This window comes from Scophthalmus maximus, chromosome 8, assembly GCF_022379125.1.
Source record: "Scophthalmus maximus strain ysfricsl-2021 chromosome 8, ASM2237912v1, whole genome shotgun sequence".
Taxonomy (NCBI): domain Eukaryota; kingdom Metazoa; phylum Chordata; class Actinopteri; order Pleuronectiformes; family Scophthalmidae; genus Scophthalmus; species Scophthalmus maximus.
The window spans coordinates 12,505,081-12,523,400 of NC_061522.1; the positions used below are offsets into that span (position 1 = coordinate 12,505,081).

Here is an 18,320-nt window from a genome sequence, read left to right on the forward strand (position 1 = left end):
CTGCCATGACCTCAGATGATCCGCACTCTTTATTCCTTGGACATTAATCTGCTTTCATGGCAGTAGATTTTGAATAATCCATATAGATTATTTCCCCGTGAATCAAAATACGAATCAGGTTCATTCGCAAAAGAGAATTACATGGACAAAGAGTTTCTCCCTGTGATCAGTGCTGCGACTTTCAATCCTCATATCATTCATCATACACACAAGGCAATGGACAAATATAAAATCATGCAGAGTATTGTAGCAGGTCTTCCCAGTCTCACTCATTTGAGCCCATTAAATTACATTTTCCTCCTCACTTTGCACACGTAACCTCCACTCCCCCCTTGCCTTGCAGGTGTCCCAGGCAGTGACTACATCAACGCAAACTATATTGATGGCTACCGCCGTCAGAATGCCTATATCGCAACCCAGGGCTCCCTCCCCGAGACCTTCGGGGACTTCTGGAGGATGATCTGGGAGCAGCACACAGCCAACATTATCATGATGACCAAGCTGGAGGAGAAGTCACGGGTAAGAAAGAGAGGGCGGGTCGGGCTTGGGCAGAGGGTACATAGAGTAGGTCAGCAGACACTGGGAAGAAAAATTGCTCTCCAACTAAAAAAAAATGACTCCAGTGGGTAACACACAAATGAATTAAGTTTGTTTAACTTGATGTTAGCAGTTGCATTGAATTGACCAAACTTAATTCATTTGTGTGTTTCCAATGAGTGATTTATGTTTTTTCAGTGTAGGACACAATATAGGACAGACTGGGATAACGGGAGTGGGGTATGATATTGTAGGGAAGACCAGAGTGATTTTGGATAGAGTTTGAGCAGGATAGTGTTCAATAGAGTATATGTTAGGTTCACAGAGGTATAACAAGGCGGGCCAGTATATATTACCTTCAAGGCTGTAACTGTTAGCCAAGTGTTTAAAGTCAGTGAATCCTGATTAAATTAATCATGAAGTCAATGACGAGTGTTAATGTTGACTGAGGACAAAAGCTAGATTTTGACAGTGTCGGAGCATGAAAGTAAGCAGTGCTCAGAAGAACTGCAATGACATCCTCTGTAGTATCCCATTGGATACTCCACTGACAGCACATACTGTTGAATAGGGTAAAGTAGAAAGGGTAAAGTAAAAACCAGTACGGTTGAATATGACAGGAAGACGTGGAAAGGAAAGGGTGAAATAGGTGAAGGATCAAAGATAGCGTAGTTTGAAAAGTGAGATTCAACAAGGTCAAAACCTAGTACAGTACATGGCGGCGTCATATAAGGTCAATGTGCGAAATTGAGGACAAATTGGAGGTCGATAATTGTTGTGGAAACACAGTAATCAAACTTCCGTATTCGTGACATTGTATTGTATCTGCATTCTGCCACGTTTGCGCGGGTTTCCGCCCTTTAGCTGTTTGCGCATTGCGCAGACACAGGACTTAATACTAGGGAACTAATAGGGTGACGTCTATTTCATGTCTGCTGCTCCGCCTCTCTGCCACACACTGAATAGAGCAGACGCAGAGATGTGTGCCTATTGCTCGTTGGGCTATTCTGGCAACTGTCGTCTATGGAAAGGAACTTCGGTTTGTCCAAAAAGTCGCTGGATCTGTCTCTTGGTGCTCTTTTTTTAAGGGGTCTGTGAAGTCGGTCAATCTAGCGGCAAATGTGATAAGTTGGCAACACTGCCTGTTAACGCCTCCCCCTAATGATGCAATATAACTTTTCCTGCTAATTCAATTTAAAAGAGCAATGGCCAATGGGGAAAACTTGGCCACGCAACCAATGGCGTAACATTATCATGAACTCAACTCTATGGCTGAATCCAAATGTCTGGACTTTGCCACACTCACAGACTCGCAGACTTTGCGGGCACGTTCCTGGGAAGTCTGCGTGTTTTCTGAGGGCGGCCCAAACCCACAATTCATCCAATTCATGTGCAAGTCCCCGAGAGGCATCAAGCAGACTTTCTGCAGACATCCAGAGAATCCGCTTGGGATGCAGACTTCACCAGACTTCACTGATTTACCCACAATTCATTGTATTGTGAACGTGACATTGTTCGTTACGATGAATGTGTAAAACAATGACTTGATGGAAATGTCAGTTGCATCATGTCGGTCAGAAATAATACTCAACCGCGTCATGATACGGAAATCTGTAGCACTACAGGTAGAAGTGCTCAAAATGCTTTGCAGTCTTACACTCGCCTGCCCTCACGACTAAAGTCTAAAAGGTCTCAGTCAGCAAGTCTGGATGTGGACATTTGGATTCAGCCTGTCACTCAGTCAGTCCGTCAGTCACTCACTCAGCACTACATTCTGGGACAGGAAAAATAAGAAAGAGGCGAGAAGGGCAGGATCAAGTTTAAAGGTCAGAGCACAGTAAATTGAAATGGATAAAGTACAGTTACATTAGAGTTGAGTAAGGGTGACAGCAAAGGTAAAGGACAGTCCAGGGAAGGGCAGGATGTTCATTCATTTAGGATTTGGAAGGACAGTGGGGTCCAGGTGGACTAAACAGAACAGAAGTGAAAAGACAAGGAGAGGACAGAAGAGGCCGAAGATGTCGTGTTGTACAAAAATAGTTTGTTCGAATAAACCAAAAAGCAGCATGACCGAGCCAAAAGTGCAGTGAGTAGGTGAGGCGATCGCAGCAAGGAGGATAGCACAATGTGGCATGTAGCGTGATAAAATACAGTAGAGTCAAATTGTGAGAAAGAGCTGCGGTAATTACAAATAAAGCTACATTTGGGGTCGCTAATGAATACGAATATAATTTGGCTTCAGGGCGTTTTACTGTTGTTAACAGAATATGTACTTGAGTAGAAATCCAGTGTAATGAATATGTCATGTCAGAATAAAATGAACAAGAATGGCTCGAGGGATGAATCATGGTAAAGCGCTATCCAATTAAGTCCTGTTCAGAAAAATGATCCTTTCCTCATCTGTGCTTCTTTTCCTATTAACCTGTGCTTTGTGTTGAAACTGTTTCCTTTTCAACTTTTTCCAACTGTCCCTGTTGTGTCTCTTTGACCCTCAGATGCCCTCTTATTTCTTCTCTAAGGCAAGACCTCTCTTTCTCTCCTTTTCTAATCCTTTTCAAAGTGCAACCTCACCTCACATGGTTTTCTCCTTACCTTTTTTTTTTTTCCTGCTGCCCCTTCCCCCCCTCCCCTCCCCTTTCTCTCTCTGCAATAGGCCAATGCAGTGAGTGGGAATGCTGAATTGTTTTCAACTCACCACAAGGCATTCATAGTTAACTAGAAATGGGTTTATTATAGCCACAGCAGTTCAGAAGGAGTGCACATTACTGTCCACAGTTTGCATGGTCACGCCCACAGCTGTTTTTCTCCTTTCCTGTCTTGTGGCTGTGCAGTTTAAAATGTAGCCATAAAAGAGCGTCATTCTTTATACCCTGGTTACATTATCATAAGTAGTTGTATGAATTTTTTTTTTAAAGTTTTGCTGGAGGACTGAGGAGCAACAACTTATAAGCAGTAGGCTGATGTCTCGTCAACGTGATGCACCTTTGATTTGTCGATGCCTGCTTAGAAAGCGGTTGTAACATAATGCAACGATGAAAAAAAAACGTTCAGTTTGAATATTCTTAGATGTTTTTCGTAATTTGTAGTACGTCTGTATCTTCTGTTTGAGGCGGTAGTGGGCTGAAGAAAGTGATTTAATCTCTCTCAACATTATGCCGTTGTAATGTTTAATGTATAATGTGTTTACGCATGAACAACACAGATGATCACAGATGGTCCCGCTGTGGGAATCGTGCCAGTATCTTTCCTTTTAGCACCAACCACACTACAGAAGAGCGTGGTGCCGTTATGCTGTGAGCCCATATATTAATGGATAACGTAGGCTTCACACTAGGCATTACTGCGATCCTGTTCAGTCTCTGGCAGTTTGTCTAGCCCCCCTACGTGGACAACCATTTTTTTTGGTCCCAACAGTGTCTCAAGGTCTGGTGGGAAAACAGCAGTTGAAAAGCTGTAATTACAGCCTGAACGTCCCGGGCCAAAACGCATAATCCTCAGTCTGGAGCAGTGGAATGCAGAGCGAGCTGAGCTGAGCTCCCTGCTGTCTTTGATGTGAGGACTGAGGGATCAGCACATAACGTTTGGTTTGGCCTGATTATGCCGAGGCCCTCCTCCCGTCTTTCCTCTGCTCTGGGATTATTTTCCTCCTCGCTTCTGTCTGTGGTCTCTGAGGCTGAGCTGAAGAACTACAAATATGACTGCCTTATCCATTTCCAGGGCTGCTGGGATTTGGTGTGCGGGGGTGTGCTTTAGCAGGGATATGTGAGGTTGGAATGCATTGCGATGTACAGCGTCAAATGTGTGTGAGGGCTAAACGTCAGGTATCACTGGACTTTTCTGAGCACTGTGGTGGATCCCTTTGAGAGCCCACCTACCTTTGGCAATTTCAAGCAACACGGTTTTATGGTATTCGAAACAACTTGCAGGATCACACACCCCAGAAAGTGGAATTCTCTCTCTCTCTCTCTCTCTCTCTCTCTCTCTGTCACTCTTCACTTTTAACACACACACACACACACATACTCCCTAAAACACCTGACACACTGGATTTCTCTATATGCTCTTTTTTCTGAACATTCCCGTCTGAATTTTGATTTGCTTCAACACTCCCTCCTCTCTTTTTTTTTTTTTGCCTCTGTTCACGAGCACATGCAACCAAGTACAGACAAATCAAACGTGCTCTGCGTCTCTCACAGCTTCTCCCCTCTTCCATCTTCTAGGTGAAGTGTGATCAGTACTGGCCAACCCGGGGCACAGAGACCTACGGCCTCATTCAGGTCACTCTGTTGGACACAGTGGAGCTGGCTACCTACTCTGTCAGGACCTTCGCTCTGTACAAGGTAACATGCCATGTGCAGTGGAGTGTAATGGGGTCAGGCTTGTATTGATCTGTTGAAATATTCATGCAGACTAGTTTGTGTTTGTGCTTGATTCTGTGGCCATGTCACAGGATCAAGTAGAATCACAGCTGCTGCTTGAATGTGCAGTGACATGACAGACTGCCACAACAGAGCAGAATTTTTTTTTCTTTTTAATATATTATTAATCATTACAATTAGATTTAAAGTGATTCGCATAATTGTGACTTTTCATTTCTTTAAATGATAAAAATATGCATTTTGATCCATTATTGTTTTACCTCTAATGGATCACCAGACAGGTTCAATAAACCAACGGTACATTTATCCAGTTTGTTGACATATGAATGCTACCCATCAAGTTGATATTCTATATTAAACTACTAATAGATCCTAACCCCAAAAAGTGTTTTAATCCAAGGCCCAAAATCGTCTAGACAAACAAGTATTTAATCAATGTTTGCCAAAAAAAATAATAATAATAAAAAATACAATGCCCAGCAGTATACTTTTTTTTAAAAAGTAAAACTATATTTGTTACTTGTTTTGTTCCCCGGTCAAGAGCGGCTCCAATGAGAAGCGTGAGGTTCGTCACTTCCAGTTCACGGCCTGGCCAGACCATGGGGTGCCTGAACACCCCACACCCTTCCTGGCCTTCCTTCGGAGGGTGAAGGCCTGCAACCCTCCTGATGCAGGACCTATGATAGTCCATTGCAGGTATGTATGTGTGTGTGTGTGTGTGTGTGTGTGTGCGTGCGTGCGTGCCTGCCTGCGTGCGTGTGTGTGTGCGTGCGCTTACATTATGTATGTGGTTGTTATTTGGCGTTGTACTTGGCAGCATCATTTTCCAAAGCCCAGGAGTCTGTGAAAACCAAGAGCGTCCAAGAGCACTTGGATGAAATCCTTCACAGGTCCAGAACTGAAATGAGATTGACCTGCCATTATGCAAACCCCAAACATCCCAACTGGCTTCAACATCAACATTCCTCCCTTGACAACCTCCATCATCTCCAAAGATATAACAACAGTCTTGCTTTTCTAGAAGTATCTTTCACTGTTCACTATTTGCCATTTGAACTGATTGTAGTCCTGGGTTCATAAGTTTATATTCAATGAGCTGCTGTGTGAGTGGCAGCGGGCTCATGCATTGGTTGGCGGAAGATTCTGCAACTTGTCATTACGGCCTTGGCACAGTGTTGAGCTCCAGAGCTGGAATGAAGCAGCTATTTGCTCTCAGTAGGGAGCGATGGATGATAGAGGGTACCAGAGGGAATATGGAGCAGGAGCTCTCGGGAGGAAGAATTAGTGAGGTATAGGAGTGGAGGATGAGAGGGTAGGGGAAGAACAGGGGGATTGAGACAATGATTGAGGGGGGAGAGATAGCGAGGGACTGGGAGTTACTGTGTGTGCAGAATAAGAGAGAAGGTGAGGTCAGATTCAGGACACGGTGAATGGAAATGATGAATTAAAGAAAAGGAAAGGTTGAGAGAAAATGGGGTCTATAAAAAGGCAGGGGCGGGGGAGTGGCGGGGGCTGGCGTGCGAGTGCTGGACGGGTACTTAGAGAGAAGATGAAGAGGCAGGGAGATGAAGGCGGGAGGGGGGTGAAAAGGTTAGCAGGAGAGGAGCTCTTCCTAATCTTCTGCAGCAGTCAGATGGAGTATCGAACAGGATTATCAGTCAAATTTAATTATCCCGGCAGAACTCCATCATAATGTGTCTCAACGTGTCAAACAGCCGCCGTATCAAACAATGGACCAAATCTCATTCCGCCTGAACAACACACACACTAGTGCACACACACAATCCACACATCCACACTGGTATCAATTTAACCATATAAAGAGATTTTTATTAATTTGCAGAAACCTGCTTGGTCAGGTTGTTTCACCATTTAGCTACTAGCACAGCAGAAATGTGAAGTGTTTGCGTGGGCAGCAAAATGTATTATATGTCTGGATTGTATGTCAATAGGAGCGCATATCTTCCTAATGCCAGTGACACAGCGATGCTGACTCATCGCTGATGTCAATTTCAATGTCTTTTGTTGGAAAATATTGCTGGCTGGCATCTTCTTGATATTTAGTTGATTTAAGCACAGTGTGTTAGAGCTTTTTTCGCCGTGCAACAGGGCCCGATTTTGTGCCAGGTCTGAAAAGAAAGCTCAGGGAAATAATTTGTTCAACATTTCATACCGTGTCCCCTCCCCGCCTTTTTATTTTCACGTCCGCGGTCACGCACAGCGCTGGAGTGGGTCGCACAGGCTGCTTCATCGTGATCGACGCCATGGCGGAGCGTATCAAGCATGAGAAGACCCTCGATATCTATGGCCACGTCACGCTGATGCGCTCGCAGAGGAACTACATGGTCCAGACGGAGGACCAGTACATCTTCATTCACGATGCGCTGCTGGAGGCCGTGACCTGCGGGAACACCGAGGTCCCCGCCCGGAACCTGTACTCCTACATCCAGAGGCTGACGCAGGTTGAACCGGGAGAGAATGTCACCGGCATGGAGCTGGAGTTCAAGGTGAGGACTATCCACAATGTCCCTGAAGGCTGTAAAAATTTGGTCCAACTGATTTACGATGGTTCATAAAAACCAATTAATGATAATAATGTGACACTTCGCTGGTCTGGGAAAGAGAGCTACCTTTTTTCCTGCACCTCACTACACAGGAGCTCAGCAGACTTCAGGCTCAGCTGCACAATAGCATCCCTGTGGTTGGTTACTGTATTATTTAGTGCCCCACAGACATTCCTAACGATGGTCTCTGTACCCAATGGGCCATCCCGCCCCTCATAAAGAAAGTACAGTACATGGCCACTTCAAGGGCTTGAAACGAATGAGATACAACATGTTAATTAATGGAGCTGCAGAGGTGCTCACGAGTGAATTTTGTTAGCTCGGAAACAGAGAGAAGCTACTGTCGCTGCCTCACCCTGTTTCCATTCTTTGTGTTCAGACACACATCAGAGTGTAACTCACTCCAAGAAATTAAGAAAGTGCAAAATGTCATATACTGCCTCATTATATTATTTTGCCAGTTATTATGTGTTCTGTGAATGGTGCAATGGAATGACACAAAGAAAAATAGTGTTCGTTAATAATCTTAGAATTGAAGAGTTTTACTTCTAATAACGAGCAAAATGTAAATTGCATCATAGCAATATGTAAATAAAAAATAGGAGCTCTGGAACTTCAACTCCATCACACGGTCCACACCAGCACACACACACACACACTTGATTACCCTGTAACATAGCACTTCTCATCCATGTTGAGCCAAAAGTTTTGGGTTCAGATGTAACTCTTGACCTTGGAAACATCAATTGGCAAAACATTCTCACCTGTATATCTGTTTAGCAGTCGCTGAATATGTTCGAAGGTGACCTTGACAGTCATTGAACATCTTTCCTAGAGCTGTTAAGGGTTCTTACATGTTCACTCACCCTCTGAGAGTTTCATATAGTCATGATGGATGGTTGGATTTGAAAGGGATTATGGGATTGCACTTCTTGAATCCAAGGCCGTCAGCATCGCAGAGTCTCGTGGTTTTTAAAGTTTGACGGGCATACGCAGAGAAATCAAATGATGTAGGCCAGAAAGTTGCAGTTCATAATATAATCTTTGGGAGCGGTCGTATGGGGGCGTTTTTCAAACATTTCGGCAGCTGATTAGAATTTAAATTGAGCCAACATAGGCATGAATACACAAGCAAGAACAGTGGGAGCATGAGGGATTCAAAGTGCTATTGGTGTTTGTGAATTGTGTTATTTACACCTATTCTAGACATTTATATTTTTGTTTACTCTAATATTTGCCTCTTGCCAGACAAGGTCTCTGCAGGCCTGTCTGGCCTGGCTGGGTGGAAAGAGAATCCGCTTTATCCACACAGGTATATATTGAAAGCAGGTGGCGAGAATTTTTCCTGGAATGGTTCGAGTCTGCTCAGACGCTCAGAGGGCAAAGTAAACACAAAGCCACTCCAAGCAATCTGCTTCATCCTATGCTCCGGCATTCCTGTCCTAATGGCAGCGGTCTGCCCAGAATGACAATGAGCTGAACTGTTTTGCTCGGCCTCATATGGATGTGAAACATATGCCAGGGTTGTCCCAGTCGCCAGATTTCATCTCACTGGAACCCCCCTGTGGGGCATCATGGAGCGCCATCTGAGGCCGCACTTTTCCACCTCCCTCAACAAAACACCAAAAAAGGATGGAATTTCTCATGAGGAGCGGCGCAGGGTCCCTCAAACGGAATCACCGAAAAGTTGAAGCATGTGTGAGAGAGAAGAGAACGAAATGGTGGCTGCTCTGGCTGCTCTCGGTAATCCAACACATTATTAAGATGCACTGTTTTTGTTTCCTTTCGCACAGAGTTTACTGGTAGAGTGTGAAGAGGCTGCCAACAGGGCATGATTTTATCCAAGCTTAACAGATGGTGGAAATAATGGCGTGTATCAAAGCGGTGAAACGGCTTGCGTTTGCCAGGCTTTATCGATAAACCCGAGTCAAATTCAAAATAAATGACATGAAGCATTACTCTTGTTTACTCTGAAAACCGGGTTCAGAGTAACCAAATGAACTGGTGAACTCTGTGGGATTTTCCAGCTTGGTCTGTCTACAAGAAAATGAGGTACTGCTGTTTCTCCCACGGCGCTCCGGTAGCCACCGACGGTCCAGGCTCAGTTCACGAGACCCCATTGTCTCCCCCTAGAGTCTGCGGTTTCCCTCCGCCTGCTCTCTGTTGTTCAGTCTGAGCCGTGTCATCCAATGGTCGAGTGTGAGAGAGAGTGTACAGCATACGCTCACGTCTGCCTGTCTGCACACATCCATATGAATGTGTGTGTTCATGGGTTTTAGTTTTTTTTGGTGCAGGATCAACTGTGGTTCACATGTGTGCGTTGAGACAGTGTGGGGCCTTGTGGTTTCCTGTCCCCCAACTTTTGATTTTCTTCTTCCTCCTCTCGTTCGTCTTATTATATTCCCTCTTTCATTCCCTGCCGCTGCCCTTATCCCCCTATATCGGCCCTCCTTTGTTTATTCAATTGAATATGTCTGGTTAAATAGCCTCAGGCCTGCCGAGTCAATCTGATTTTCTAATTTAAGTTGTCCAATGCAAAAACCAAGCCTTTTGCTGAATATATTTAAACAATTTTTTTTCCCCCTCCCTCAAATCCATCCATCCTTTGTGTTTTTTGCTCTTGGGCCCATATCTTCGGCTCTTGTAAAAGATTCTACACATGTCAGTCAGCATGTTACAAAATGCAGTTTTTTCCTTCAGCGTCTGGCCAGTGCCAAGGCCCACACGTCACGATTCGTGAGTGCCAACCTGCCATGCAACAAGTTCAAGAACCGGCTGGTGAACATCATGCCCTATGAGACCACGCGTGTGTGTCTGCAGCCAATCAGAGGAGTGGAGGGGTCCGACTATATCAACGCCAGCTTCATCGATGGATACAGGTCAGATGAAACTAAACTGAGGTTCAGTTCATTTTATATGCCTGAATGTATATACTGTAATCCGTGTGTTTTGTGTGTGTAGGCAGCAGAAGGCCTATATAGCTACCCAGGGTCCACTGGCCGAAACCACAGAGGACTACTGGAGGATGCTGTGGGAACACAACTCCACCATTGTTGTCATGTTAACCAAACTGAGAGAGATGGGACGGGTACGTATGCGCAGACACACAGCGCTGTAATCACTGTGTAAGATGTGCTGCAGGAAAACTGCTGTAGTAATCTAATAGTCTTTAAAAAACCCACACTAATAAAAAAATCTGCAGCTTTTAAATAATGGATGAGGTTTCAAATCACATTAACCCAAAATGTCAGATAGTGATGTGCACTTGATTTCAGTGCCACACAATGCCACACAGTGCCACACAATAATAATTGTAATTATTATGGCAATTATATCATAATTTTCTTATTGATTTTAATTTAAGTTAGTACCACTTTGAAAGACTTGCTGAAGTGCAGCATAATCAATTATCAGCTTTTTTTACCATTGCTCCTATTTTCTCCAGACTTTCCAGTAGCAGAAGTCCTTACAAGTACTTACTAGGACTTGATTGCACTTTTAAAAACTTTAAAAATATGAAGCAATAAAAAGGCAACAAACAGTATCAAGAGTAAGAACGCGAGCGACGGTGGCGTTATATCTCACGAACCTCATATCTCATCTGCCGCGAAAAATTATCTCCAAGTGAATAATGAATTTCACAAGTCAGGGAGACATTTTCATGAGTAAGTAGCCTGAAATTGTTTTCCACTTGCACTGGATCCACCAGACAGAGATGTAGAGCTCTGTACTGAAGCCTGTGTGCCGTCCCCCCTGCAGGAGAAGTGTCACCAGTACTGGCCCGCTGAGCGCTCGGCCAGGTACCAGTACTTCGTGGTGGATCCCATGGCCGAGTACAACATGCCCCAGTACATCCTCCGAGAGTTCAAAGTCACTGATGCCAGGGTGAGTCATCCCCTTATTGGATGTTTGTGTTTATGTATAAGAGACAGACTTATCATTTGTACTGTTCATTTCAGAAAAAGGGTAACATATTTTCTCTCACGCCTTTTCAGGATGGCCAATCACGGACAGTTCGTCAGTTCCAGTTCACCGATTGGCCAGAGCAAGGAGTGCCAAAGTCAGGGGAGGGATTCATTGATTTCATTGGCCAGGTGCATAAAACGAAAGAACAGTTTGGCCAGGACGGGCCAATAACGGTCCACTGCAGGTACGACGCATCCTTCTCTCCGGCCCCTGCCTCATGTTTCATCCTTTTACCATGTGTTCAAGTCTGATTTAACGAAATATTGTGTGTTTAATTGATAGTTGCACAATAGAAGTAAATTGGATCAGTTCATTGATTTAATATACTGTAAAAAAAAACAAACACATTTATTCAGTGTCAATCCTCACACCACGTTTGGCTACATTTACAATGCAGACCCCGATGACCATGGAAGACGTTTATTTGACTTTTTATATGTTTCCACCTGTCCATTAACAGTGCTGGAGTAGGGAGGACTGGTGTGTTCATCACCCTCAGCATTGTGCTGGAGAGGATGAGGTATGAGGGCGTGGTGGACATATTCCAGACGGTCAAGATGCTGCGCACCCAGAGACCCGCCACCGTTCAGACGGAGGTGAGCTTCCCCACCGTAAACCATGAGTCCGTCTCGCTCTGTTCAGAATCAAATAGTGCGTTGACCTGTCTCACTGACCTCTTCTGCCTCCCTCCAGGACCAGTACCAGTTCTGCTACCGGGCCAGTCTGGAGTACCTGGGAAGCTTTGATCACTATGCAACATAAACCCAGTGGCTGTCTCTCATGCCACATCCCACCTAGTGCACTTTTCTTAGGTCACATGCAGCCTGAATTAATGCATTAGGATGCGATGTTTCTTTGAAGATTTTGCCACCACACGCAGTGAAGGGGGACCATTGGCTTATCCCGTACCCAGAAACAGCACCTCTAACTGAGCCATAGCAACCTGCTTGACATGGGTGTTTTCCTTCCACCCTCAGCCCAAACACACCGATCGTTCTGTCCGCAGAAGCAACTTCGACCACTGTTCCAATCAGAATACTTGATCAGATGTAGGTTTTTATTCATTTCTGTGCTTTTTGTGAGCACCCAGATTGCTTTACATTGTTTGGGTGTGGAACTCTCACCTCGTCCACCACCAGTGTAGCATCACCGACGAAGACAGGACCCAGCTACAGTGTTTAGCTGTCACAGGAAATTTAGATTTTTCTATTTTGAGGACGGTCTTGAAGGAGACCACGAATCCATCTTCTGGAAGCCTCGTGGAGTGAAAGAACTGGGACTTTTGAGCAACCAGAGAATTGCCAACAGGAGACTGAGACCACAGAGCACACAGTATTAAAGAGACAGAGGACACACATCCAAAAAAGGACACAGAGGAGTGGTTTTTTTCTGTTTTGTTTTGGAAACAGACTCATTTCCTGTGAATGAAAAGTAGTTTCTACCATATAGTAATAAAAACCACCAGTTCAACCTTACTGTATGCTTCACGATATAACATGTGGGAAATTGGAGAGAAGTTTAAAATGCATACCACAAAATAAAACATTGATTTAGTTTTTTAGAAAAAAATATAAATATGTGAGTATCTTGGGGTTTTTTTAAACTGAGTATTCCTCATGACACCTTCCGTTTTTTTTGTTTTTACAGATTTATGACTTTTTTCCCCACTGGCCATAGAAAGGAAAGGGTTTTTCTGTGTAATCCAATGAGCTGTAGCGTTTTTTTGTTTGAGTTTTTTTTTTTCTTTCCAAGTGATACGTTACTGTTTTAAAGTGTACAATCAAATCTTGTGTGGAAAATGTTCACAGTTCTACAACAAAAACACAATTGAGTGTCACTCTCCTGTTATTCTCTACCCACTCTCTCTTTTTAAAAAACACATGTTCACATGCACGCAGGACTCTTGAGTCTCATCTCTATCTGGCCTGCGATGTCAGCAGCCTGAGGGACGGCCAACCCCCGGCAGCCCACAGAGATACACTATTAAGCCTGCTGCTGCCAGTCCCGCAGAAGAAAACACCCGCCACGTTGTTCTGTGTGCACGCTGAGAGAAAAGCCAGATAGAACACAGCGACGGAGAGTATGCACAGAAATCAAAATATATATATTATAGAAAACAACTATTTATGTGTCCAAATAAGCTTCACAAAGATTTCTCAAACAGGGAGCGAGAAGAGGATCAAGAAGAAGGGGGTGGGATGAGGGGGGGTCAGGGAAGAAGTGTTTTTTTCTCACTGGAATGCGCACCTATGACTTTTCTCTGTCTGATTCTGTGTGCAATAAGTAGATGTATTATATATTTTTGTGTCAAGTCACTAACAGCAGTTATATGCCATTACGATGATACTGATGATGGTGCATCATTTTCCAGACACGCGGATGTTACGCTCGTTATGGCTCCCACCACCATTTAGTGTCCACCCGAGGGAAACGACCTCTGACCTCTTAGAGAGTAGATCTTTTTATCCATCTCACAACTCCAGTAGCTGATGCCATCCCATGTGTGGCAAGGCTACCAATGAATGATCAAACTCATATTTCAAACAGCATCTATTAAGTATTTTTTGATTTTAGATTTCTAGTGCCTTATATTACACGCCTATTTTGATAAAGTTACGTTAAAGGGTTTTTTTTGTGTATTCTATGTGCGTATGCTCGTACGTATGTGAACTGAATGTCTGTGTTGATTACGTTACAGTGTGTGAAAGTATCTTGTGCTGTTTTCGGCTGTGAAATTTTCTATGGGAGGCTTGGTGGAGGCTGGATAGTTGGATAGCAACCGCATCATTGTATCTAATTCAATTAGTTGACACTCAACTATAGACTATTAAAATATGTGGTTATCAGCAGGATGGTAGGATCATTTTTGGACGGAATGTCGCCAGCTTCCCATCTTCCTGGGGCACTTGCACGAGCTTTATGTGCTCAGACTATTTCATGGAGACCTCAGTTTGCCTCCCATGAAATCTTGACCACATCAGTGACTGCGGCACCGAGTGCGAGTTGGCTCGGACCAGTCATACTGACTCAGCTGTGCAGAAATCTAAATAAAGCCGAACAGCGGTGGCTTTCTCTGTCAATTTGAAGAATCAGCCAAATACAACCTGGCCTGACACGCTTCACCCAAAATCGGTCAAACCTATCATCTGTGTTCTTTTCTGACGATGTCTACAGTTAAATATGTATTTTTCATTCAATGACAGAGGCTGAAATAAGTTCAGGTCCTACATCCCCAACAACACACAACCTACATCATCGTTTGTTTTTTTCTTCTTCTTTTGTATCTCCATTAATGCTCAACAATATAAGGGATCGTTGACAGTTATCCACCAACTTTCAGTAACCCTGTTGTCGTTTTTGTATGCATGGTACCACTTTTGAGATGCCCCTTTGGTCGCACCTGTTATGGGAAGACTTGCACTTTCTCTCTTTGTACTATGCACTATTATCAGTATTCTGTTATCTCTAATAGCCCCCCCCCCCCAGAACCCACCAAAAGGAGTTTGACTTGAACTCAGTAAAGACGGACCCTGTAATGCTCACATGGTTGTGTATATGTAAATAACACAAAACACAGAGTGATTAAAATGCATAAATATGTGCATTAATAAATAATGAATAAATGATAAAGTTCTAGAGTGAATAAAAGATTATCAGATATAGAGAGTGATATAATTAAAAGGATGCACCTGAAGTCACAGTTTTATGGCACAGCAGTGTGTAAAATACATCACGTGGATTTATTGAGAAGTCTCACAAAAATTGTTCTATTTTACCCCCCAATGTATCATGTAGATGGATAAAACTGGAGTTTATAAATTGTATAAAAATGAAAATATGGTGTGTTACTTGGATCAGTTACCTCCAATTGGTCTGTAAATGTAAACCTTTTTTTCTTTTGTTTCGTTTTTGTTTTGTTTGCTGCTCCGAGTCAACAAGTGCTTTTTATTTTTCTTACATTGGTTCTCGGAGCGCGTGAAAACCCGGAAAACAGGTCTGTATGGATTTCTGTTCTTTGTCGACACAAGTTTCATTTGTTACAAATAAACTCAAGTGAAATAATTGCTACTGCTGTCATTTTTGTTGTTGTTGCATGTGGCAGTACCCTGCACTGTGGAGACATGTAACCGGTGTGAAGTCTAGTTTTAAAGCTGAGCCGTCTTTGTTCAATGGTTTTTACCTCTGTGGTGCCTTCTGCCGATGATCACTACTGTAGTTCTACTGAACAATGCGATATCCGGCTTCTAATACTTCATCACCATGGCAACCTTACCCGGAGCTGATGGGCATTTAGTCATTAACAGCTTCTCTGGTTGTTCCCCCTCTAAAAAAAAAAACTGACTCACAAGGAATTCAGAACAACTGCTCCAGGAGTTCAAACGGTGACATGTTCTACTAGTGCAGTCAATGTGTGCCTGTGCTGCTTTGTGTGGGTTCTTTTTTCACTCTTTTCTTAGCCTGCCAGTTTCATACACAAAAAAAAGCAAAAAGGGACCAAAACAAATAAAGCTAATATTTTCAAATAAAAAATCTCATTCTTTGAAATGCACTGTGCAATTATGGCTTTTGCGGTATGATATCTCCCTCTCCAGTGGCGTCCCCTGGGGCTTGGACTTCACTTCACTCAGCTTCACACTTGAAGCAGGGGAATAAAACATTCATCTACAAGGGAAAAGAGAATTTAATGTGTTTTGTCCTCCAATCATGCTTTGTCCTTGTGCAAGACTTTTTGGTTGTTTTTTTAACCAGGGTTGTTGTGTCTGGTGCGTTAGATTAATTTTACTGCTCTGGTGCCATTTTTCTGCAGCAGATTGCCTATTAATCTTTTGTGTTGCCAGCTGGATTTAAGTCTACAGTGATAATTAAGATCAATGGCTCTCATGAGTCAGTGCTATGAACCAACTTAAAACCAACAAACAGATACGACCAAAAATTCAAGCAATAATCAAGCAGCAATCAATCTGGATAGCAAAATCTGATTGCAACAACATTGGAATTTCAATCTGGAAGTATTCAGTCTATTTGATGGCCAACATTGAAACAAAATTGAAAGCACTCATGATATTTTTATGTGACATAAATTGATAAAATATCGCTTACTCTGAATCGGCACTGATTATCTAAAAGGGAGCCTAGGAGTGAATTTTTATATTTTTAAAACAAAAATATTACCTTCCAGAATTAGGTTTTCTTTATCCCCATAACATTTTTATGACATAATATGATAATACGATGATAAAAAAAACTTTCCGTTGGAAAAAAAGTAAAAAACAATACATCATCTAAATTTAGTTAATATTAACAAAATTATTAAATATGCCTTAAATAATTTTTCAAATTGTACCTCACTTTGCTTGTAGAGCCCAAACAAGCATCTGTCCAATATGTAATGCATTTACAATTGTTGAACTGAATCGACTCCAGTGCCATTAGAATAAGGAGTTCCACAGGGTTCTGTCATTCGACCCTTGCTCTTTTCCAATTTACATGCTACCATTTGTTCATATCATCAGAAGACACAATATCAGTTACCATTTCTATGCAGATGACTCACAATTATTCTTGTCCTTTGCCACCAAGTATGCCAATCAGTTCAGTAACCTCCTCATGTGCATTGCAGATATCAATAACTGGATAGCGTTACATTTTCTGCAATTTAACACTAACAAATGGGACATTGATGTCATAGGTCCAGACTAGTCACAGAATTATGTTTCCTTCCATTTATGTCCACTTTCATCTAACATACAGATAACCATCTCAATTACCATCAGCATATCAATTTTTGTTGTCCGGTCATGTTTTCTTCAAATAAATCTGGTCATTTTAACTACCTAGAAAACATTACTTCATTCATTCATTTCATCCCAGTCAGATTACTGAAATGCAGTTTTGTCCAACAAAACATCGATAAACTCCAGCCGACTCAAAATGCCGCAGCCAGACTCATAACCAGGTCCAACAGGTCTGTGCATTTAAGAAACATGCACTTGAATCTCCACAGCCCTGATTTCTTTTGCATTTCTTTTCTATTCACTCCATAAGAGAGAGGCATTTTGGTGTTTTTCCTCTTTGATGAACAAGATTTGTAAAACTGGTCCAAAACATTAGAAACCAAACAAAGTAAGTTACTATGGTCTTTAAAAAGACATTTTCTAGGTTCTTGTGCTCACTGGAACAGACCTCTGATGTATAACCGTGAGATTTATAAAATTCTAAAAGAGGTTTCTGTCGAGCTTCAGATGCGTGGAAAACACAAAGATATGTTTTGTTTAGTTTTCTCATTCTGGATGGCTTTTTAAAAGGAGTTTTTTTTCCTTCCGTATCACAAAGAGCCATGAACATCATGATTTAAAAGGCTTTTTCTACATAGGTCCATGGCCACGTACCATGTCTCCGAGCCTACACTTCCCATATGCTCCCGTCTGTAGGCTCCTCAGGATCTGATTGAAGAAGAATATGCCGGGAACACTCTGCTCCATATCCTTTAGCCGGTGGCAGCAAGTGCTGGTCACAGTTCAGAGTAACACTAATTACTGTAAACCTACATCACCTCGAACTTTGGAAATGCATATTTCTTTCAGCCTGTAAGTAAAATAAGTAGCTTTTGATTCTAGTGACATTTATTCAAACTTTGCCACACCTGAGAGACAATGCCTTGACCTTTACATACTACCAATCTTTTAGAAATCTCAAACAATATTAACCAGTATCTAAATGATTAATATATGCATAATACATATTGTTATTTTTAGCATGTTAACACCAGCCGGCTTGTTCTGTGCATGACATTCTATGATAAATGTGATATGATTCATTTTAAGATCTCTTGTTTTCTGCAAGACAACCACACATTAGTGTAGTGCATATTTCA

The 18,320-nt window shown here is 42.6% G+C and overlaps 1 protein-coding gene across 26 annotated transcripts in view; it reads left to right on the plus strand.

Moving 5' to 3' along the window:
• ptprdb (protein tyrosine phosphatase receptor type Db) overlaps positions 1 to 15,510 on the plus strand; it is a 135,082-nt gene extending 119,572 nt beyond the window's left edge. For 14 of the 26 annotated variants that reach the window (XM_035637771.2, XM_035637782.2, XM_035637784.2 and 11 more), the window contains 11 exons: positions 344 to 519; positions 3,033 to 3,056; positions 4,758 to 4,877; positions 5,458 to 5,612; positions 7,138 to 7,423; positions 10,181 to 10,359; positions 10,442 to 10,568; positions 11,240 to 11,365; positions 11,476 to 11,630; positions 11,907 to 12,042; positions 12,140 to 15,510. In XM_035637771.2, coding sequence (XP_035493664.1) covers positions 344 to 519; positions 3,033 to 3,056; positions 4,758 to 4,877; positions 5,458 to 5,612; positions 7,138 to 7,423; positions 10,181 to 10,359; positions 10,442 to 10,568; positions 11,240 to 11,365; positions 11,476 to 11,630; positions 11,907 to 12,042; positions 12,140 to 12,208 — 1,553 coding nt within the window. In that variant the 3' untranslated portion in view covers positions 12,209 to 15,510. The remainder of the gene's footprint in view (positions 1 to 343; positions 520 to 3,032; positions 3,057 to 4,757; positions 4,878 to 5,457; positions 5,613 to 7,137; positions 7,424 to 10,180; positions 10,360 to 10,441; positions 10,569 to 11,239; positions 11,366 to 11,475; positions 11,631 to 11,906; positions 12,043 to 12,139) is intronic. The other 12 variants (XM_035637777.2, XM_035637783.2, XM_035637788.2 and 9 more) reach the window with 1 other exon arrangement.
• The last annotated feature ends 2,810 nt before the right edge of the window (positions 15,511 to 18,320 follow it).